Here is a 23,350-nt window from a genome sequence, read left to right as displayed (position 1 = left end):
AGGCAGCCCCAGCCCAGCCCCGAGCGGGCGCTGCTGGGACACGTCCTGTGCTCACTGTACACTTACATAAGGCTCTGCAGCTCTGCAAACACCCCGGCCATGGCGTGAAGTGGGGCCTTCCCTGCTCCCTTCCACCCCTTTCCCACCTCAGGGGCTCAACCTGCTCCCCTACCCTTGCTGGCTTCCAAAACTGGCTTAGCCTGGAGTGTCGGGCTCCCCCTTCCCCTCCTGGAGCAGGAATCACAGCCTGGCACTCACAGGGGAGGGAGAAGGTTGGGTTTTTTAATTAGAAAACTGAGCAAACAATTAGAAAACTGAGTTTTTGGACTGCTCAGCCCTCCCCTGCCCAAGGAGGATGTGGATGTGCTGGGCCAGGATGAGCAGATCCAAATGGAACAGGATGGGTTTGGGGATGAAGCTTTTTGCAGCACACAGGGATCCATTTGGTGTCACATCACCAGACCACCACAGGCCAAAAGGAGGTTTCAGAGCCCAGTGCAACTCCTCCCTGTTCATAGATGCTCCGATCACCACAATCCCACCTCTCACATGGCACCAGCTGCACAAGTCCTTGCCAGCTGCCTGATACCCTGAAGAGCCAAACTAGACCCACAGCAGCAGTTTGCTGACAAACCAACCCCAAATACTCCCTTTATGTCATCAGACTGCTCCAACCTTTGCCCTTCCTGTTCCCATCTGTGTTTGCTGACGAGGTGGCCCTATCATTGCTGTTGCTCAAACCTGCCTTCCCCGCTGCACAATTTGCCCCTGTCTTCAGCACGGGCAGGATGTCGGCCAGCTAAAGATGCTGAATGTGGTTTTGGGAGGCTGGTACCAGACATCACTCTGGGATAGGATGAGGGCTGGCTACCTCTGACCAAAATGGGGTTTGCCATGGACAAAGACCAAAATGTACTGGGAACCAATGTGGGTGCCAGCCCCTCTCCTGGGCAGAGGGCTGGCTCCTGGTGGACACAGAGCTGCTCTGATGCCACTGCAGTGCCAAGCACCAGTTGCACAAATTCAGGTTGCCCCCGGGGAAAGACCTTTGCAGGGTCGTGAAGTAATTAAGGCAAGTGAATTCTGCAGAAATTCGGGATTTGAAGCATCAATCATTTTATGAGCCAGGGAGGTTTCACCACAACGAAGTCTGGGCGCAGCCATCGGTGGGCTCTGCCAGGCAGCCATTTGCTCAGCCCAGACAGGGTTTGGAGGCAGCTCTGCACATCCTCTGCTTGGCCTGAAGAAGCTCCTTCTTGAAACTAAATGCTCTCCTTCGGAGGCATTAAGGAAAAAAATACGATTTAAGGAACCTCATCGAACCCCGATGTGAACAAATGCCCCAAACCATGCAGAAGGACTCATGGTGAGGAGTTCTTTCTTTCCTTCAGCTGTCAGAGGGCTTTGAAGATACCCCATTCCCACCTGAAATACATCACTTTAACACCCTGTCCTAGGCTGAGCCTGGCAGATCCCACCACAACGGAGCACAGACACCGTGGTGCCTGCCCTGCCTGCCCACGTGGCTCCATCTGCCTCCTGTGCCTCCAAAACTGGGATGGGTCAGCAGAGCCACAGGAGACGATGCCATGAAGGGTAAGAACAGTCATGGAAAAGCATGTTGAAGAAAGAGACAAGTAGACATCTCATTTTATAGTCATAAACAGACACATCACAACACACCAGGTAATTTTCCAGCTCGTACAGGGACAGAAGGGCCACAGGACCACAAAACCTTACAATGCATTAACCAACATAGGTTAAAAACAGGACCAGAGGGGCATGCAGGGACCTGAGCCTATGTACAAATGTCCCAGCACTGCCCACGGGAGGGACCTTCCACTGAACCCAAATATCCACAGCAAAGATTTGTCTTGGTGTTACAAACCCCCACACTCGCCTGGAGACCAAGGGGTGATTCCCATGGCCCACGTCCCCCTTCAGGCGTCTCAGTTTTTTAATGGCAGTTGAACAAAATGAAAATTCAATGAAGGATGGGTTTGCAGCCAGGATAAAAGTGAGTTTTGTTTCTTGCTCTCTCCCAGGAAAAGGTACCCCAGTCACCGTTGGCTCCTCGTTTACACAGGGACCCACTGGGGCAGGAGAACTTCCCTCCTCACTCGTTAACCACACTCATTAGCACTGCCTGGAGATGATCACAGAATCATGGAATGGTTTGGGTTGAAAGGGACCTTAAAGTCCATCTCATTCCATCCCCTACCACAGGCAGGGACACCTTCCACTAGCTCAGGTTGCTCCAAGCCCTGTCCAACCAGACCTTCAACAATTCCAGGGATGGGGCAGCCACAGCTTCTCTGAGCAACTGGAATTTCTAAAATTTCCTCTGGGCAATGATGAATTTCTCCACGAGGCTGAACTCTGCTGTCTCTCTGTGTGGTGGGTACCCACTGGCTGTGTGAGTTCCTTGTGCTCTCTCCCTCTCCCCCCAGGGACAGCACTGACCCTGCACCAGCTCCCCACGACAACACACAGGCGATGAGTGAAATGCTACTGGGGCTTCCCAACCCTTTGGAACACCGGGTTTCCCTTGCCAACACTGACTCCTGGTTATTGCTGCATAATACACAACTGGCCCCTCAAAAAGAGCAGTGGCACCCTGTGCCCTGAGCCAGCAGCATCCCCACAGCTGTGGGTGCCCCTGTGCCCAGCAGGGAAGCCACGTCCCAGCACGGAGCTGATCGAGGACTCACAGGGCTCTGTCCCACCCCTGTGTGCCTCGATGCCTCCGGAGTGACTGTCCCCGTGGCGATCCCAAGGATTTGGCCCTGTGGATCCAACCACTGTGGGCTGTGCCAGGAGTTGCCCCTCTCTTTTGCACCTCAAAAGCCCAATCATCAGTCACTGGGTGAGAAAACAGAGACAGAAAGTGGCCAAGGGACCTGCTGGTCTCGTCCATGCATTTTTAAGGCATATTTTGCAGGAAGGGTGTGCTCCCAAGTGGATCCTTTTGGTGGAGCCGGCCGAGCTCCCCATGGTCCCGGCTGCAGCTCCCTGGGTGAGCAGGAGAGCAGCGGGAAGTGGGGAGAGAAGAAGGTGGAAGAGGGACTTGCTGACATTTATTTGGTTTGTGCATCGGACTAAAGCAGCGCTTCCTCCTTCGGATCTCTGGCTCCACCAGGCCCTGGTGCTGGATGGGGAGGGGGTTGTCTCCCTTGGAAGTGACACCCCAGTGACACCAGAGGAGGAGGAGGAGGATGGACAGCTGCAAGGTTCAACAAGCTCCATCCGTGGCCTGCTTGAAAAAGGCAATTATTAGCTGTAAACCTCTGTTGTGACGTATAGAAAACCGGGGAGAGGAGCGAGAGGTCGATCAAGTTTGAATCCTGGTGAGAGTTCTCCTTAGAAAAACGGTTAGAGGGGAAAAAAAAAAAAAAAATCAAAACTGTCCAGAGAAAGAGCGTTTTTCTGCTAGTTAAGAGCCTTTTAACTAGAAGAACTTTTTTTGTGTTTCCTCCTTTACAAACGTAGTGCATCTGCAATCACTGGGAATTATGGTCTGTCTGGAAAAGGGCCTGTGCTGGGCTATGGAGAGGCTGCTGGTGGCCGCGGGGAGCAGCGTGTCACATGTGCGCTTCGGAGGCCGGGCAGCCCGGCAGCAGCTCCCCGTTCACCACGGTCTCCGACACCAGCATCTTGTCTTTGCCGGAATCCAGGCGCTGCTTCTTCAGCATCCTCTGGTGGACCAGCGGCACCACGGAGAGCACCAGGCCGCCGATGATGGGGGGGACTCCGGCAAAGTAAAAGGCCGCGTCGTAATTCCCAAAATAATCGTTGAGGTATCCTGGAAGAGAAGAACAATGGGGGGGGGGGGGGTTTGGTTAGAACCACACCAGTCTAAGCCCTCATTAGTCTAATGACTGGCTGGTTTCCTCCTTCCCGTGAGAGGTGCAGCTTGCGTCAACCGCCAGATTTGGGGAGATTTGGGTCTTTAAAATAATCTCTTTTTTTTTTTTTTTCCACTGCATTTCTTAAAGTTTTTATGCCCTGGATTGAAGGATGTGTGCAGCCAACATTGTGTACCAAGAACTCAAGAAGAAAACCCTCAAACATTCTTCTTCCTGTTTAACCAGAACAGGACACAATCGGACACATCCCAGACAATCCCAAATACAAGCTGGGACGCGTTAAATCAAACACTTCAGGTGACTCTTCCCAGAGGCTTGCCAGCCAGGAGACAATGGGAAAAGTGGGCAGGGGCTGTTCCTCTGCAGACTGTCTCCATCTGGAAACCCTGCTTTGCTTACAGATGTTTTATCTATGCTGCCAGTCACAAACAACAGCCGAGCCCTTAAAACCCAACGAGGTTCTGCATTTGTTCGTTTGGCAAGTTCCAACACAGCCAGGCATCCTTGGAGAATAACACACGGCCATTGATCAGCACTGGAAAATCCCTCTGAGTTTCTCCTGCATAGACACTTCCCTGGGGGTTCAGTCAATGAAATGGGCCCCTTCACCCAGCAAGTCCAATGCAGGGGGTCCTGCAGCAGTACCCTCACAGTGAGGGTCTTCAGCTCCCAAGTTCCTTCACGAGGGTGTTAAACTGAACTCTGCTGCCAGAAGCAGAGAGACCAGAGGAGTTTCTCCAGCTTTAGCTTGGTGCTCGCTGATGCAGGTGTTATGCTGTTCAGGGGTAGCTCTGGCAAAGCCCTCGCTGCTAAGGGTGTTGGGGTTATTGCTCTGCTTAAACACAGACCCAAGTCTTGTGGATCTCAGGTGTCTCCATGTCTAACTTTGAATCAATCCTAGAAAACTTAAATCTGCCAATTTTTAGCTCATCTTCAAGCAGAAATCAAGTTAGTGTGACCTTGGTTGACTGTTCCCCCAATGGTCACCTTTGGAGAAAGGCCCCGAGATACTACAGGACATAACACGGAGTGATGCCCCACCCATGCTTCAACCCCCCTGTGACAGGACAAACCAGAAAATTCCACACTGTGAGTCCTGTCTCAAGCCAAAATATGGCCACGGGTGAAAGCTGCTCCCACCACGTCCCTCCCAAAGCTGCCCCGGGTCCGGCACCACGGCGCTACCAACCTGCTATGGGTGTGCCCGCGGTCATGGGCACAGCCATCAGCCCCATGAGGTACCCGATGGCCTGGGACGCCTGCATGGGCCCCACCAGCTCGAAGGCGATGGGGGCCATGATGGTGGTGAAGAGGCCGTCGCAGAGGCCGAGGAAGAGGCAGATGACAATGACGCCCTCAAAGCCTTGGCACTGGGGGATCATCATGCACAGGATGCCCAACAGCATGAAGGACGCAACCTGCGGAGGCAAAAGCAGGCGTGAGAAGTGGGCATGTGCAGCAGGAAGAGTCATGAAGGTGACACTGAACAGGTCAACGTCATTGCTCTCTCCTTTGGACCCAGCAATGCCATCCATCTGCTGCGCCCGTCTCAGAGAGGCCCTTAAGAATAACCTTTTAAGAAGGGTTAAGAAGGATTAGCTGCTGGATTAGCTGCTAGATTTCAGCAGTTGTTCTTCAAAAACCACAGGAAGGTGAGAGGGTGTCAGTAGTTTGGGAAGAGTTGGTACCATGGACTTTCATTGCTGAGTGGACACTGGACAAGTGTGTAACTTCCCTTACACACTTCTGTAGCAAATTTTCTCCGCTAACAGCAGATAAGGATGTTATAAAACTATCAGTAAAGGGTTTACACTCTGTCGTTGACCAGATTAAGCAGATCAACGTAGAGATGCCATTCCCTGACCCGTGGTTGTTGGCCAGCAGCTACGAGAGCATTGGACACAACGTACCTGCAGGTAAATCTTCTTCAGCCCTGGGATGCAGTCGCCAATACGGCCCGAAACCAAGCGCCCCAGCCCCGACATGGCTCCGAGGCAAACCAGGAGGATCCAGTCCTTTTTGGTCTCTTGAAATCGCTTCTCCACGTATTTTACCTACAATGGAGGGAAGGACACAAGGACATGATGCCTCGGTAAAGTTGATCCCTGTCACCTCCCCAAAGGGGATGAGATTTCCTGCAGCTGGCTCATGTTTTTGGGGGTGATTGTGTGACCCTCGTGTCCTCACCACTCTGACCTGCACACACCACCTCCACCCACCCCAAACCAATAGGCTCTTCCTCTCCTGCTACCAGTGCTTGTCCTCAGGAGCTGTGGGGAGCAGCTGCACTGCCCACCCTGGCTCAGAGGACACATAGAGGCATTAAAAGGCCATATCCTCTCATCACTATTCCTGTTTACAGGATGTGCAGCAGTTTCTTGGTTTCGAGGTTTTCGGTGCCTCTGCCCCTACTGCCCATCCCCACCCTGCCACCTCCTCCTCCTTGCAGGAGCCAGGGATCTCCCTCCCCTTCCAGTCCCTGCCAAGGCTCTTACCAGGTTCATGTAAGGTACGAGGTATCCCAGGACAGCAGTGGCGATCCCAAAGGCCCAAATCCGATAGGTCTTTCTCCGGAAAACCCTCAGGTTGAAATACTTGCGCGTCTGGGCCCAGCACTGCTGCCGCACGCTCCGGCTGCCCAGCTTGTCCTGCCCGTCGTGCTGAGAGTCACAGGAGGGCGGCAGGATGGGCCGGTAGGTCATGGACAAGAAGATCTGGATGAGCATTAAGGCACTGAGTACTTGGAAAGTATGTGCCAGCCCAATGGCCTTCCCCACCATCTTCAGGAAGAAGGGCAGCGGCACGGAGATGAGGCAGCTGCCGCCGGCCACGACGCCGTTGGCCAGGCCAAGGCGGCGCTTGAAGTAGTGACCAAGGATGACCAGCGAGGGCTGGAAGGCAAAGGAGCTGCCACAGCCGAAGAGGATCCCATACGTGAAATAACGAACTTCCAGAGACCTAGTGGGGAAAAAAACACGTGGAGCTGGTGATGTTCAGGCAGAGGTACAGAAGGTCAGGAAGCCTCCTGCCCCGTGCTCCTGCCCCGTGCTCCTGCCCCGTGCTCCTGCCCCATGCTCCTGCCAAATAGGGTGTCAGGACACAGGTCTCACGTGCCACAGGTGCTACGCAGAAGGTCTGACCCCAAGGAGATTCCTCCCTAAGCAAGGATTATCCTCACTTCACAGCCGGCACATCAAATCTTGGGGAAAATGGAGTTTAGCTGGGGAGAGCTTTCTGCAACCAGGAGAAGCAGCAGCCAACCTGCCCTTCTTGGGAAGCTGACGTAACTTCAATGGTTTTTAAATTACAGCAAACAAGATTTTCTTAGGTAGGAAGGGTGGCCTATTTTTAGCCAGAAATCCCTTTTATTTTTCCACTGAAAGGACTAATTCAAAACATCGTGCACCCAGTGTTTGAAAGCACCAACCCTGCTGGTTATTAGGCACGTAGGAAGGAAACATTGTGTTTCTGTCCAAGCTCCAGGTTGGTTAATTAAGTTCTTCTTCTTTAAGCTCCTCTGGGAGCTTAAATTAGACAGTTAATAGATCTGATTTGTACCTTACATTGGTGGCTGCACTCGAGGAGGGAGTGAAGTGGCTGCTCTGTACAGCAGATGGAGAGCCCTGAGAGCCCTTGGAAGGAGCTGCTTCCCAATTGCCAGCCCAATTTTCCCAACAGAAGCCTCTGAGGGAGAAGCCTGGTGTTAGGCTGTGCAAACAACCTGTTGTGTTTGTCTCCAGATGAAGGACGTTTTTTCTTCATCACCGGGCATCACATCCAACTGCAAAGGTGGGATGCCACGAGACACCGCCTGGGAGGAGAGCGCGACAGAGGCCTTGGGGCCGCTCACGATGCCCAGCCCTCCTGTGCAATACTGAGCGCTGCTCATGGAGCAAGCGGGCAGACAGCAGCCCACATCTGACAGAGCAGCTGGAAGCTGGGAAAACCTTTACAAGCACATCATTCCTTCCATTACACGCTCGTTTCTTCAGCTTGCCAAGCGGAAAGCAGAACACGCTTGCTGTGCCCGACGGCTCCAAGACAAATGACTGTCAGGAAAGGCGCTTTCCAGCTACTCCAGAATGAAACCACATCAGAAGCCCCCTCTGTGGGAGCCAGGGAAGCAGCTGGGCCACGCAGGCTGTCTCCGACCTCCCACGCACCAGCGCTGGCCATCTCGGCTGGGTCACACCAGCTCCGGTGCCGCGGCTAAGCCGACGTGTCGGATCAGTGCAGACAAATGCCTCGGTTCCCATCTGCTCCCTGCTGATGCTAAGACACCCTTGCGTGAGCAGGGGCTCCTTCCAGCCATGCTTCTTAGCTGGGATTTCCCATCCTGCTTACTGGGAGTCAGCCAGCTGCTCTCCGGTGGGAAGGGCGGCATCATCTCCCTCGGGTAACAAGGTTGCCCGTGGATAATGATATGTCCCGGGACAAAGAGGTCTCCCTCCATCAGCTGCCTCTCGCTTCCAGCTCCCAGTGGGAACAGCCCTGGTTCATTCCTGCTGGCAGAAGTTTGGGGGATTCCTCTCTGCAGGATAAACTGGGCAGAAACTGTAGAGGGGAAGGAGAGGCAGATGAAGAGGGACTCAACCACCCCTACAGAACACTTTGCTGTGCAGAGGAGGAGGGTTGGGAGGGCATATGGAGGCAGCCCTGCTGAACTGCCATCATCTAAAGATGGTAAAACACCCCCCTTCACACTGGAGGGAAGGTGATGCCTTAACTGGGATTTCTCTTTTGTTGAGGGTGAGCAAGATCTCTGATGGCTTGAGCTGATTACAACTGCAGGAGACACCCCTGTGCAAGGCAGCAGAGAGGAAAAGTCTCGCCTCAACCCCATCCAGCCTTCCTCAGAGCTCAGCATTTCAGTATATTTGGTTTCTTTCATGGTTTTCGTACCAAACTCCCAACATTTTGAGAGCAGGAGGCCCTGAGCTGGGTGCTGGAGTCCTGCTGCGCAGGCTTGGTGGCTCAGAGAGGGTTTGGATCAGCTTGGTGTAGTGCTGGGAACTGCTGCTCCTCTGTTTGGACAAAACAAACCCATTTCAGAGGAACCAGGAGGTAGAGGGGGGATGAGCCTTGGCACAGACCTTCCCTCAGCCCACCAAACCCAGGCTGTGTCACTGCACCGGTGCCTGCAGCCAAGCCAGCACTGCGGGGTCATCTCCAGCTGTGGTGGGGGGAGCTGACAAGGGGGGGCCAGAAAAAAGCTTCTCCATTGTTCTGGGCGAGCAGCAGCCACAGGCTCGGAATTTCAGGAGCAGCCTTCAGCACCCGGCTGGAGCAGTGCCAAGCCCCGCAGCCTCGCTGCTCTTCCCCCGGCTCCGCTCGGCTCGCCGGCACAGCTTCCCTGCCCTGCTCCAGCTGCACAGGGGCTCCCTTCTCCCTTAAAAGGGAGCCAAAGGAACGTGATCCAAGAGTGAGAGGCAGGAAATGGGGATTTCAGTTCTGCAGCTCTCCTGGAAATAATATTCCTCTCTGCCTGTAGTGTTGGATTTTCTTCTCAAGCCCAACACAACCAGCCACTCCCAGCGGCTGTGCTCCCATCAGCCCTTCTTCTTTGCACAAATGTTGTACAATCTCTGCTGATTAGAAGGGAAGCAGGATTACATGGGAAGCTCCTGTGATCGTCACTGCCAGGGCACACCTTCCCTCAGGACCCGCTGCACCCTCTCGGATTGCTGTTATCTTTGGGAACACAAGGCGGTGGCACCTGCGAGGAAATCGCAGAGGGTGTTTCCTTCCACGCCACCGCCTGAGACGGGTTTAGTGTCCCAAAAACCCTGGCTATGATCGGCCACAGCCCCAGGGGGCTTTAGCCTTTGCTGCATCCCCACTGCCAGCACATCGGGGGGCTCCTGCAGCTGAGGATTTGGGGATCCAGGGAACCAGGGCTGGGACGAGCCTGAGGGTCTCACTGAGCAGTGTGAGTGGGAGCTGGTGTCCTGCTCCCACGGGCTCCCACGCAGGGTGGGCAGGAGGAGCACAGCTCAAGCAAGCAAGTCGCCTTCTGGAAAACTAGTGTGTATTTGCTGTAAAACCCCCACTTCTTGAAGCATTTTAATTAAAACAATATTGATTTTAACTGAAATCCAAGCCAAAGCAATGTTTTTCTTCAGCAGAACTGAGGCAAGTGCTACTTTGGAGGTGTCTCCACGGTGCCTCTGAGACTCTGTTTAACAAGTGTCACATAAATTACCCCAGAGGTGACCTCTCTTTGCTCCCACAAAGATGCCAGCGTCTGGGTTGGAAAGGCACACAGGTACACCTGCCATTTAAATGCACATCAGCCAGTGCCTGCCAGCAGAAATTCATGGCATGGGATCAGGGATGGAAAAAGAGGAACAGCAATGGCCCTGTGCTGCCGCAGACGCCTGAGCTGGAGCAGGAACACCACAAACTGCTCCAGATCCTGTCCACGTCCCCCTCCCTGTCTGCCCTGCACAGAAACTCCCTCTTAGGCGTAATCCGTCAAATATTATTTTAGGCATGAATTTACTTTCGGCACCAAATGTGAAAATGGTTGCAAAGGAGAACAGTTTTGTCTGGGAGTGCCTCTTTGGAGCTGCCCATGACAGGCACACCAACCCCTCCTCCCTGTTTTGAAGACTTAATGAAGGACCTGAGGGCTGAAGTCCCATAAAATGCAGTCCCTTGCTCAGGTAAAATTTGCTCTTTTTTTTTTTTTTATATATAAGGGCAAAAGAGCAACTTGGTTCAATTTGTAAAGAAACAGGCTGAGCACACGTGGGCTGAGTAGGGATGCCAGGGCACCTCTCAGCTGGCTGGGAACCACCTGCTTTGCCCCCAAAGGCAGCAGCAATGTGTTGGCAGGGGGATTGCAGGGAGTAGAGAGGAAGAAGGGCTCTCCAGGGAGCTGTGTGCCCCCTCCCCAGCCTTACTTGGTGAAGGAGCTGCAGAGGAGGCCGATGAAGGCGATGGCAGCTCCCATGGCTGCCGTGGTCCTGCAGCCGAGCCGGTCGGTGAAGATGCTGACGATGGGAGAGCAGAAAAAAATCATGCCCATGGCCAAGGAGCCGACCCATGCTGGGGAGAGAGAGAAGAGAGGTCGTGGTCAGGGTGGGACATCAAACAGGGACAAAGGGGGGCACAAACAGAGACTGACTCCAGCCTTGATGGCAGAGAGGCAGCCCCATCACACTGTTAATTAACAGTGCAGCTCATCCATAACACAGGCACCACCTGTGCTGCCCAACGGCATCGTGGACAGGGCAGAGTTGGAGGAGTGGACAAATTGTCCTTGCATTCCTCTCCACTGGGTTCATATGTGCCCCAGGGAGTGCACTGAGCTTCCAACACTTTTTCCTAACACCCTGTGCTCTGTGTGTGATGATGCCCCCACTGGTGCCCCTTCCATCAGGGCATCTCCAGGCCAAAAGCTTCCCAAGCTCCTCAGAACCCTCTGCTCCCCCACTTTGGCTAGGAAGAGTTTCCCATCCTGAGTCACAGCTCTGCACTCCCAGGTACCACACTCATCCATCCCTGCTCTCCAGAGTGAGGTCTCCTCACCTTCCCCTCGCCCCACCTTCAGTGACGAGTCCTTGTTGCAGCTGAGCTGATGGACACATGTGGTGATGCCAGGTTAGATTAAACCCCTGGCCCTGCCAGGTGATGCCCAAGCAGGACCATCCCCTCATGTCTCCTTCCAGCCACCTCTGGAGAAAAACACTGTCTGTCTGCCCATCTTTTCCCAGAAACTTCTATTATTCATGGGTTATTTCAGCCCATTGTGGAATCATGGAATTGTTACAGTTGGAAAAGCCCTCTAAGATCCTGGAGTCCACCCATTCCCCCAGTATTGCCAAACCCAGCACTTCACCATGTCCCCAAGTGCCACACCTACATGGCTTTTAAATCCCCCCCAGGGACAATGATTCCATCGGTGCCCCGGGCAGCTGTGCCAGGGCTTGACCAACCTTTCAGGGAAGAAGTTTTTCCTAACATCCAACCTAAACCTCTCCTGGCTCATCTTGAGGTCATTTCCTCTTGTCCATTAATTTCCCCCTGCCACCCATCCACCTTCTCTTTTTATTGTTTTATATGGTTATTCTGGGGAGGAAAGGCAACATTTCAAGAAAAGCACTGTGGTAAAGAAAAAAATTTAAACTCTTCCAGGTCTGATGGTCTGATGATCCCACTAGGGATCCCCTTGCTGGTGTGTGGGGCAGGGGAGAATGGGTAGGTGGACGAGGGGCCTCCAGCCCCACTCAGCACCCAAGTGGGGAGATATCCTGGAGCCCCTCCCAGCTCCAGGCAGGGGCTCTGGGCTGTCAAGCACAGCCCCAGGACATGTGTTCCTTCCTTTTTTTATACCTCTTTCAGGGTTGTTTTTTTTGAACCCAAACAAGGGCTCTGCAAACCTTTTCAGCACAGCCCCTCACAAAAACCCCCCGTCCTTCCAGAGCCCTGAGATCTTCAGAAAATAGCCAGGTCCCTATTAAAAGCAAATCCCAGCTACAGAACAGCCTCTCCAACCTCTGCCTTTCAAAAAAGGACCACACAAAGAAGCCCTCCCCAGCCTGGGAAGAGCTGACCCTTCCAAATTAATTATAAGTTCACAAGGACCCAATTTACTTCAGAATCTTCTTTAATAAATGCAGAGTGGAGCAATAAAATGAAAAGCAAGGGCCGGCGGGAACCTCGTGGGACCGGCCGGGCCCTTGTCTCGACACCAGGCGAAAAGAAGGGAGAGGGAGAGGGAGAGGACCCCCCTCTCCGACTGATTTTCTTGGTTATAAACACAAGGCACAGTGTAATGAAAGTCCTTCTAATAGGATTAGGTGGCACGGAGCCAAAGAGCCGTCCAAAACAACTCCGAGAGGGGGTGAGGGGTGGGAGCAACGCCAGGATGGGAAAGGCTCGTTAAATTGGATAATATACTTCCAGAAATGTTCCTTCTACTCCAGCCAAGGCAGTAAAACGTTAGATGGCCCCGTCATGTTTGAAGTTTGTTATTTTTGGAAATTACTTTAAGAAACGCGGAAATAAAAGCATAAAGCGAAGTATTAAATTTAAAGGGCCAGATTCTGATCTTAATAACCCGGGGATTTGCATGCAAATAAGCAGGATCAATCTCTGGCCCCAAAAATGCACACTCACCTGCAGAGATCAAAGCAAACCCGGGGTGGGAGGCTCAGCAACGGGTGCTTCAAAGCTCCTCCAGCTTTGGGTTTGTAAAGAGGACATATCGCTCAATTAAAATCGGTAAACACACCAAAAAAAAAAAAAGAGTCCTGTGGCAAATTGCTCTACCTTAGAGAAAGGGCTTACCACAAGCAATGAATAAAAATAGGCTTGGGGAAGAACATCAAGTTAAAATTAGTAAGAACAATAGCCTCACTTCCAGAGCGGGGTTTTGTCTTCCCAGCGCTTCCCAGCGAAGCCCCGGGAAGCCGGGAGGGCTGGGCGAGCTCCAGCGCTGGAAGGAAACCTCGGCAAAATCTGGGAGATCAGGAGAAAACCATCTCATTCCCGGCTCTGACCCTGGTGTGATTCACACCAAAACACCCCCGGAGAGGGGGTTACACAACTTTTTACCCCCTGCTTTATTCCCACCGTGGTGCCGGTGACCTCCATCCATCTGGGTCTGGGTGAGGCTGGAGGAAAGTCATGGCAGAAAAACACAGGTTGGGAAAACATCAGAGGTCAGGTGAAGCACAGCCCCAGACCTGCCCCTTTGGACATGGAGCTTTAGTCCCTGGATCCACTCCAGGGGATGAAGGTTTATTTTTGGCGATCTGTGTAAGTGGCATTGAAGTTTCTCCCGGCCTTTCCTGGATGTGAAGGGCAGAGGCAGCCATTGCTCCAGTGGAAAGCAGATGGGGTTTAACCACCTTTATTTCGACAACTCCTCCAACGCTGGAGGAGTTATGACTTGATTTAAAGCCCACAGGAGAAAAAGGGAGGAATCTTTGCTTGTGATTTCCACGGGGATTTGGATGAGATGGTTAATTCCCAGCCCTGCCACACCTCCAACCCTCTGTGGCTGATAACCTGGGCGAGATATCGAAGCACAGACAAGCCCCCACAGGAGCCACGGAGCCTTATCAAGCAGCGAGGTGCAATCAGGCAGATCCTAAAAGAAAGGATGGACCAAATCCAGCTGAGGATGGGGCTGGAAGGAGCTCAAGAGCTGCCAGAACTTTGACAGGAATCGGGTTAAGACTTGATTGTCTTTCAAGGTGCCATGAGTCCAAGCACCTCCTGGGAGCACCAGCTGAAGGGACTGGTTTTGGAGCTGCCCAGCTGGGTGCTGGGTGGAAACCGGTCTGGTGACACCCAAGAAACATTCTCTCCAAGGGATGCCTTGACAGAAACACAAAATCCTCCAGAAACTACATTTTTATCTTAAGGGCGAAAAAAAAAAATAAAAAGGCATTTTAAGCACTCTGTTTTTGGTGAGGGGGAAATGGAGAGGACTTCTGATTTGGGGGCTGGGGGTATTAGAGGTGGCTCAAGGCTCACTGTCCCTCCCCAATAATCATTCCCACCCTGCTCCTCCTGGAGGCAATGGAACAGCAGCTGGGATGCCCCTGGTACATAAACCCCACTCCTCACTGCTCCTTGAGGGGGCTGGGGGACAGCAACAGCCTGAGCTGCCAACCCAGCCCAGGCCACCCACAGCCCTGCCTTCCCCCAGAGCTGATGGGACCTTCCTGGTGGTCCTGGGATGCTCTGGAATACGGGAAGAGCCCAGCATGGGGCTGGTGCTGCTTTGCTGGAGCAGAGAGGGTGACCAAGGAGAGCATTCCACCATCAGCTCTCACACAGGGCAAAGCTCCAGCTAAAGCTCCACAAATTGTTCCTTCCCACCTTGGCTTAACAAAGGCAGCCAAACTGGTGGCCTGTGGCTGGTCCAAAGCAATGTGGCCTTCACCACGGACAAGAAACACAGTGGTTGAAGATCTCCAAGGGGAAAAGTGATTCAGTGGTGCAGGAAAACACAGAATCAGAATGGTGTGGGGTGGAAGAGACCTTAGAGATCATTTAATCTCAAACCCCCTGCCATGGGCAGGAAGGCCTCCAACAAGATCAGATTGCTCCAAGCCCTGTCCAACTTCACCTTGAACACTTCCAGCTGCTCTGAGTAACATGGTCAACGTGATCCATCCTCCCCAACACTGCTCACTCTGGGCTCAAGACAGAGTGAAAGCTGGGGAGGTGACCCACTTGGGCACCAGCCCATTTTCCCACCAACCCAACACCACCAAGCTGTGCCCACAGTGGAGGAGCTCTGGGACCAGGCTGTGGCCAGCAGGTCTGCTCCTGACAGCAGGTGACAAGGCTGCTGGGGACCCTGTGGCAGAGGAGAACTGGCATGTGGGGGCCAGGGGGCTCAGCCCCCCCTGCAATGGGGCTGGTGATGCCTGTGAGGGCTGTGAGCACCATGTCTGCATGTTCATGGCAGCAAGAGGTGGGCAGGGCCCCCAGGGTCAGTTCAGGTGGGTCCCACGTGCCGGACACCAGGCCAGCTTTCTTTTCAGCAAGACCAGGATGAAAAACTCCTTCATGGCTGGAACTTCCCTGAGCAGAAAAAGGTTTCTGGGAGCAGAACAAGGTGGGAGCAGGAAGGTGACAACCAGCAGAAGAAAATCTCACCACTGAGACACAGATCCAAGCCCCGCCGGTGCTGAGCTCATTGTTCCAAACAGCACCACTAAAAAATCCTACTGTGTAGCACTTGTGGCCAAGCCTATTTGTTCCTTTAAAACCGAATCTCCAGGGAGAGAGAAGGAAGGGACGTCGCTCTCAGCTGTGCTTTCCCGCTGACCCAAATACCCCGGGCTGGAGGGATCAAGGGCCAGGAGGTGACCTCAGATCCGCCGCTGGAGGAAGTGTCTTCCCTCGCTTCCCGCGGCTTCTCCCGCTCGCGCCGCGCAGCTGGGGCAGGGACACGGCGCGCAGGGTCACCTTCCCCAGCACCTGGCGCTTCTCTGAGGGGAGCTGGGGGAGGTAGCTCACATCCTCCTCCCCACCTGCACCACTCCTCCAAGAAATAAATGGTTTTTGGACTTGCTCCAGAGACAGGGAAGCTCTGCCGGTGTGACAAACCTCGTCATGCACCTTCAAAGCCCTCCCCAGCCCTACCTGGCTCCGTTTTTGGGTGGCCTGGGAGCCCGAACAACCTTGTGGCCCTTCCCAGGAGGACGCTGTGGGGGGGGGCAGCCGGCTGTCCCCCCCTCTGTGGGGCTCCTGCAGCACATCTGCACTGAGGACCGAGCAGCTGTTTCATCTTGTGCCCTTGGAGAGCCATTTGCGTCATCCTCTGCTCGCTCAAAGCAGTCTGAAACGCTCCCAACGGCTCAGCCCCATGTGCTCAACACCCCCCGCAGGCCCAGCCTGTCCCAGGGTTGGATGGTCAAGGTTTAAATAAAGGCAGATGCAAAAGTCACATCTGAGGAGGCCACCACGATGCACATGGAAAACTGAGCTAAAGAGCAGCAAAAAGAAGTGAAAGAGTCCCAAACCAAAGCTGGGGAACGCCAAACAGAAACTGGGGAACACCAAACAGAAGATGAAGAGCCAAAAACCGAATCTCTGAAGCCCCAAATTAAAGCTGGGGAGCACCAAACTGAAACTGGAGAGCACCAAGCCAAAGCTGAGGAACCCCAAATGAAGTTGTGGAGCCCCAAACTGAAGTTGTGGAGCCCCAAACCGAACATGAGGAGCCCCAAATGGAAGGTGAGGAGCCCCAAATGGAAGATGAGGAGCCCCAAATGGAAGGTGAGGAGCCCCAAATGGAAGGTGAGGAGTACCAAACCAATGCTGAGGCACAGCAAACTGGTGCTGAGAAGCACCAAACCAGTGCTGAGGAGCCCCAAACCGAAGCTGAGGAGCCCCAGCTCAGAGCTGGGGAGCACCAAAGTGAGGCAGAAGGGCTCCTCTGGACGGAGGTGGGGCGGTGTGGTGGCAGCCACTGTGCATCACGTGCAGCTAAAAGCCAGTTAAACTCATTAATTGTATAGCAAGCCCTGCTTGGTACCATACCCTAAAGCTTCAGAACAAAGTCCTCCTTTATCAGGTTTGGCTGACTTCTCCCCCCTCCCTTCTTTTGAAAACAATTCCACAACAGCCTGAAAATTGGAATAAATGGAATTATTCAGAGGAATTATTCAAGACCAGGTCTGACTAAAGACCCTTTCAGTGCCGTGTTCGTGGCAGTATTAGGACAGAGGAAGGAAAAAAGTGAATGCTGGAGAAGGGGCAGCTACTGTCCTCATGACATGGTCCTGTGACCATGGACAAGGCAACACCTTCCCAGAGACCAGACCCAGCAAGTGCCCTTTCAGTCTTTGTCTTAGCAGAGTTTCAGAATACTGATTTTTTAACTGATTCATGAGCACAAGGCCCTGGAGCAGAGCAGGTTGGGAATGTGCTTTGCTTTATAAACCCCACCACACCTCTCTTGATCGTACCTCTCTGCCTTCCCTTCCTCTGAAGGATGCAGGGGACTTTCAAGACATGATGTCCAGGCCACCTCCTGTAACCACTAAGTGACAGATACCAGCTTATGTGAGAGAAAAGTCCCAGTATGAGCAGCCCTGCGGCCACGCTAAGTAGAGGTGGAGACAAATCTGTGGTTTGGCTTGGCAGGAGCAGGAGTGGAGTGTTTGCCTGAGGTTCATGTGCTCAACATCTTGGAGAAGATCAGCCCCAGACTTATTTTTGCATCATTTCTTTCCAAAACCATAAAATTCGACCCTGGCTGGAGCAAGATGGCGTTAGAGCTTGTTTCTGAACTGCATCATGTCCTCCCCATCCACAGCCTCAGCCTCGAAGGCTCCAGAGCTGGTCCAGAAATGCAAATTCCTGTGAAACCCATCCAAAAGCAACAAGGCAGCATGTGCTCTGCAGCTGAAACCCACCATGTGCCCAGGCTGGATTTTAATTCCCAGAGCTCCACTCCACAGGCCAGGAAGGTTTTTATTCTCTGTGTTGCCTCTGGCTTGCAATTTTTGAGGGATGATTCACCTACCACACACTAAAGTTGCCCAACAAACGGGAGCTACGGTCGCAACAACTTCTCAACACGGGCTGTGTCCCGTCCAGACGTCTCTCCACGACCCACACTCTCAGGGAGGTTGGGGATCTTGTTATTCCAAGCTCTCCTGATGTTGGGTGGCTCCAAAGGATGTTGGGTTGGACCACATTTGCCCATGTCCCATCTCCCTGGGTGAGAGCCCAGGGCTCTCTTGGCGTTCAGCTGCTGTTGGGCAAAACCAGTGCCCTCCTGCAGCTCCTGGCCAAATGAACTGGCAAAGACTCTTTGGTGCTGGAGGGAACAACCCAAATCCCTGGGGTGAGCATCCCCCCCTTCCACTGTGCTGTCAAACACCTCGCCAGCCCCTGGATGCATTTTCATCCAGCAATTTTATGAAAAACAGAAAAGTTCCATTTTAATTGGTGAAAATTCCCTCCTCCCACCCATGGAGCACCAATCTGTAATTAGCCTTTCATGTAAAACGATGTTTATTCCTGACAGGGTTTGTCTTGGCACAAACATGCCCTCTGAAATGCGCACACATTTGAAGACTCAAACCCTGCATTTAATTCTCTATCTGCTTGTTAATCCTCATTGTTCCCAAGCCCCTTTTCAAAACACACCCACAGGGAGAAGAAAGTATTTTTTTATATATGCACAAAACCCCCTTCCAGCATCAGGACACCAGCAGCGAGCGCGGCACCGGCCCAGGGTCCGGCTGTGCCCCAGCTCCCGGCGCTCACCCAAACTCCCAGTGCCAAAACCAGGACTCCTTCCTCCTGATTGTTTCCATCTTTCTTCTTTTTTTCTTTTTTTTTTTTTTTTAAATATACAGTCTTTCTCCCCAGTTGTGATGCCCCTCGGATGCCCCCCTGCTATACAACAAACTCCTCCAAAGGGTGGGAGCCCTGGGGCGGGACGGTGAGGAAAACATGGTGGGGAAACCACCAACTGCCCCCAGCACCATTCTGGAGAACCTTCCTTCAGTAATGGGGGCTGGAACCCAAGTTTCATGATTCCTGGGCTCGATTTGGGATTTAGACTCTCCCAGAATGCAGCAGCCACATCTCCCAGCACAACAGCTTGAGGCTGGACCAGCTGGACCTCCCAGCTGGGACTGGGTGACCAAAGCAGCCCAGATCCTTCCCCTCTGTGCAGCTCCCAGCACAGACAGCAGCACGGGGCCCACTGGGGTGAGCAGTGAGAGCAGGGGGCTCCTGAGTGGTTGCCAGAGGCTGCTCCAGGTTGTCCCACTTCCAACAGGGCAAGAAACACAATGTCCACCTTACAAAATGAAAGGGAGAGCAAAAGGGTCAGGGTTGTGGTCAGGGTCAGGGTTAGGGTCAAGGTTAGCATTTGGGTCAGGGGCAATATTAGGGTCAGGATTAGGGTTTGAGTTAGGGACTGGGTCAGGGTTAGGGTTTGGGTTAGGGTCAAGGGTTTAGGTATGGGTTTGGGTTAGGGTCAGGCTGAGGATTGGTGTTTGGGTCAGGGTTAGGGTTTGGATTTTGGTTAAGTTCAAGGTCGGGGCAGGATCAAAGTAAGGGTGATGACTGGGGTTTGGGTTAGGGTCTGGGTCAGGGTTAGGATTTGGGTTAGGGTTAGGGTCAAGGTCTGTGTCAGGACACCCGACTTTCCCCAGTCCAACACACCCTGGTGGGCTGGAGTTCCCTCCAGGCCCCATGTGCTGGCTCCTCACCCTGTGATTTTGGGGAACAGTTCCCATTGCTGTCTCCAGGCAGGCCCCAGAGCGGATGGCAATGATTAACCCTGGTGGGACGCTGTGGGTCAGCCGTGGCCCCAGACACGTGCAGGCTGCTGCGTGTCCAGAACTGTCAACCTTTGGAAAAGCCATGACCTGACCAAACTTCACCAGGCTTTGACTATGATTAACCACCTGCAGTCACTGCACAAGGCCACAAAGCCTGGGAACAGCTCAGCACTCACACCCTGACACGACCATCGTCCCGTCCCCAACAGGACCCCCAAAGGTGACCCCCTTTCTCTTCCCCCAGCCCCAGAATGTGTCATCTCCTCTGAATCCCCACCACGGCCACTTCATGCAAGTCACAGACTTGTTCTGGTAACCAGTTCCTGTGGCCAGAGACAACTGGGAGGACAGTGCAGCTGGGGGACCAGGCTGGTGCAGCTTCAGGGATTTGCCCCAGTGCTTCACCTCCTGTTTGCAAACAGGGCAGGAGGGATGGAAGGGGGTAGGGAGGGGTGGAAGGGAGCAGGAGGGATGGAAGGGGGTAGGAGGGATGGAAGGGAGCAGGAGGGATGGAAGGGGGCAGGAGGGATGGAAGGGAGCAGGAGGGATGGAAGGGGGTAGGGAAGGATGGAAGGGAGCAGGAGGGATGGAAGGGGGCAGGTGCCTGTGAGGACACGAGCACTGGCAGCAGGATTGGGCCAGCAGTGTCGGGGCACATGGCCGGCCAGTGCCAGCCACCACTTCCCAGCCTGCGATTCCAGATGAGTACTGCCACTTTTGGGGGACACCTGAGAGTCCCAAAGGGCAGGAGGATGACTCTGGGAGCACCTCAGCCCTGCTCTGCCAGCCCCCAGTGCGTGGCTGCCATGGCTCTCCCCGGTCAGAGCAGCCTGGCTGTGACTGGGGCTGTGCCACCCTGGGATCACAGGGGGAGGCAGCACCACAGTTCATGGGCTGGGATGAGGGGTCACAACCAACATGCCACAGCCAGGGGCTCATCTCCCATCCGTGCACAGGATACCTATGCTCAGCACCGACCCAGCACAGCAGCCGGCAGCCCATCTGCATCTGTGTGCCGATATTGTACCTGGCACACGGCTGCAGGATGCCAAAAACACTCCAGGGTGAGAGTACCTGGGGCATCCCAACCCCTCGATGCCTCAGAGAGAAGGTGGGATGGCTCCTGGCCCCCGAGGGGAGGCAGGGTGGGTTGCCCTCCCGAAACGCTGCTGGTGGCCCAAGGCTGCTCCATCCTTGTGAAATCACCAGGCACTTTCTGGTTCCTCTGCCAACCCCCCTGGGCTGTGTTTGGGAACCCTCCTCCTTCTGTGGTGGGACTGGGGTGAGAAAGGATGCCTTTTCCAAGCTGAAAGAGACAGAAAAGTTTCCCTCTTTGCCAAATCTCTCCCGAGCCATCTTCTGTTTCCTATTAAGTGCGAGAATAAACCCTCCGGCCCAGGTCCACGCTCCTCCCACTGCAACTCCCATGGGCACTAGTCAACATCCCAGTAAAAAAAGGAGAATTAAACCCATGCAACCTGGCTGGCCCTGACCCAGGGACCCGCAGAGCAAGGGCTGGCGGCGGGTGGAAAACAACCCCCCTGCTCTGCTCCTACATCTCCCCCACAGAAACTTTTCAACTCCAGTTGCTGGCAGGAGCCAGGCTGATCCCAGCTGAATTCCTTCCACTTACCAGCAAATAAATAGCAGTTAAATGAAGGGAAAGAGAAAAACACCCTTTTTTTCAAAGGGAAAACAAAGAAGTCGGCGAAAATAAATGAAGGCAAAATGTTGGTCTGGTCACAGGCTCACGGAGATCTTTTTTCCTCCCAGTTGGGTACTTGACAGCCTTCCCTTTCAGCTAATTAAGGGATACTCAGAAAGAAAAATAGTCCCAGCCCTTTGCCAGCCCTGAGCATTAAGGGGAGAGTCACAGCATGTTGGAGACCAAACCCAGCCCTGGCCACAGCTTCTCCACCCACCCAGGCACCCAAACCACTGGATTTTAGACAAATAGGTGCTGTTGCAGGACATTTATGGACTTCTCCCAGCCCTGGCAGATTTTGGCACAGACTTTTCTCCAAACTCTCTGGTTGTGGGCATCTCCAACCTTGGAATCACAGACTCATGGAACTGTTTAAGTTGGAAAAGCCCTCTAAGACCCAGCACTGCCAAGCCCAGCACTAACCCATGTTCCCAAGTGCCACATCTGCATGGCTTTTAGATTCCTCCTGGATATATTAATTGTGTGTATCCATGCCTTCCCCTAGACAAGGGCTACTCTTCTTGCACTCCAAGCATTTCTCTCAACCAGCACCTTCCTTGCTGTAAAATCTCCAAACATCACTTTGCAACCTGTCCCTCACTGGACAGAGGACACAGTTAATTACCTTGGTTTTTCACCTTTTACCTTTTTTTTTTTTATTTTAGGAAGTTGAAGGCAGTGATGCACCTTCTGTAGGAACAACCCCAGACCCCAGCCCAGGTTTCAGCACTGAATGTCCTTCCCCCTCCTCTCCTCCACACCTCCCAGTCAGCCCAACCCTTTCCCACTGTGTGGTGACACCTTCCACGTCCCTCCTGGAAGCTGCTCAACAATTAATTGTCCCTTGTCCCTCCCCCTCAGCACAGAGCAGTGCCTGGCTCTGGTCACATTGCACCCCAAGTCTGCAAAGGCATCTCCCCAAAAACCCTACCCTGTGGGAGCTCTGCAGGGAGGGATGGTTCCTGTCACCCCCCATGGCTGTGTCACCCCAGCCCTGGGTTGGGGTGTCCTCACCATGACCCACCGTCCCCTGCTGTCTTTTGAAGGGGTGGGGATAGAGATGGGGATGGGGATGGCACGAAGTGCCAGGACAGGGTCAGGCTGGCTCTCAGGAAAAGGTCCTTCCCCCAGAGGGTGGTTGGGCACTGATCAGGCTCCCCAGGACAGTGGGCAAGGCCCCAAACCTGTCTAAGAAGCATTTGGACAGTGTTTCTTGGGATGGTGTGGAAAGAGCTAAAGCTCCCAGGTGTCCACCAGCTGAGGCCGGGGCACCCTTAGGACGAGTGAGGTTGGAAGAAAACATCCCCCATGTTTTCCCCAGTGCCAACCACGTGCACTGCTGGCTCTGCCCCATGTGCAGCATCCTCCCCACAGACACCCCCAGCCCATAACCACCCCAATCCAAGCTCCAGATGGAAAAAATGCTGTGGCAACCTCAGCCTGAGCCCCTCCGGCACAAACACCCCAAACCGGCGAGCGCTGGGGCGGCGGCGGTGCCTCCCCTATGGCACCACCCGAATATTACCAAAATATTTCAGATATGTGACTTATTTGCTTACACCCAGAACAGCCCCGGGTTCCCCGAAGACAAAGTCTGCCCAACACCAGACTGTACATGGGGCTGGAAATATGAAAGGGAAAATCGTGGTGGCTGCTGCGGGCGCTTTCCGAGGCATCAGGCAGCTTTTAAGTTGTTTTGCCCCCAAGCTTCATTCACAAAGGAGATAACACCTCCCTGCCATGGCCTCTTCCATCTCAGCTCTTCTGCCACACTGGCATCTCCACCAGGCAGTCATGGGGCTCAGCCCCAGCCCAAACCCCCCGCAGCATGAGGGACACAAGGCAAAGACTGACCGCAGCGATCCACTGGGGAGTCCCCTCCGTTGAGAGGATATCTTTAAAAATCAAAATAGATGAAGATAAGCCATTTTTAAACAGGTTGAGCAGAGTCCTGAGCAGGCACAGAGCCAGGGCAGCATCCTGGGCCGCCCCAGCTGTGTCTG

The 23,350-nt window shown here is 53.7% G+C and overlaps 1 protein-coding gene across 1 annotated transcript in view; it reads right to left on the bottom strand.

The window, feature by feature from the left end:
* Positions 1 to 1,621: 1,621 nt before the first annotated feature.
* The window catches only part of SLC16A2 (solute carrier family 16 member 2), a 37,162-nt gene continuing 15,433 nt past the window's right edge, over positions 1,622 to 23,350 (bottom strand). Inside the window, 5 exon segments of the mRNA XM_050310640.1 lie at positions 1,622 to 3,802; positions 5,056 to 5,284; positions 5,777 to 5,920; positions 6,362 to 6,824; positions 10,772 to 10,916. Of these exon segments, the coding sequence (XP_050166597.1) occupies positions 3,582 to 3,802; positions 5,056 to 5,284; positions 5,777 to 5,920; positions 6,362 to 6,824; positions 10,772 to 10,916 (1,202 nt within the window). The 3' untranslated portion in view covers positions 1,622 to 3,581.

Source organism: Myiozetetes cayanensis, unplaced genomic scaffold (genome assembly GCF_022539395.1).
Source record: "Myiozetetes cayanensis isolate MyiCay16 unplaced genomic scaffold, myiCay2020 scf15, whole genome shotgun sequence".
NCBI lineage: Eukaryota > Metazoa > Chordata > Aves > Passeriformes > Tyrannidae > Myiozetetes > Myiozetetes cayanensis.
Note: the sequence above shows the minus strand (reverse complement) of the source record. Positions and strands in the feature narration are given on the sequence as shown.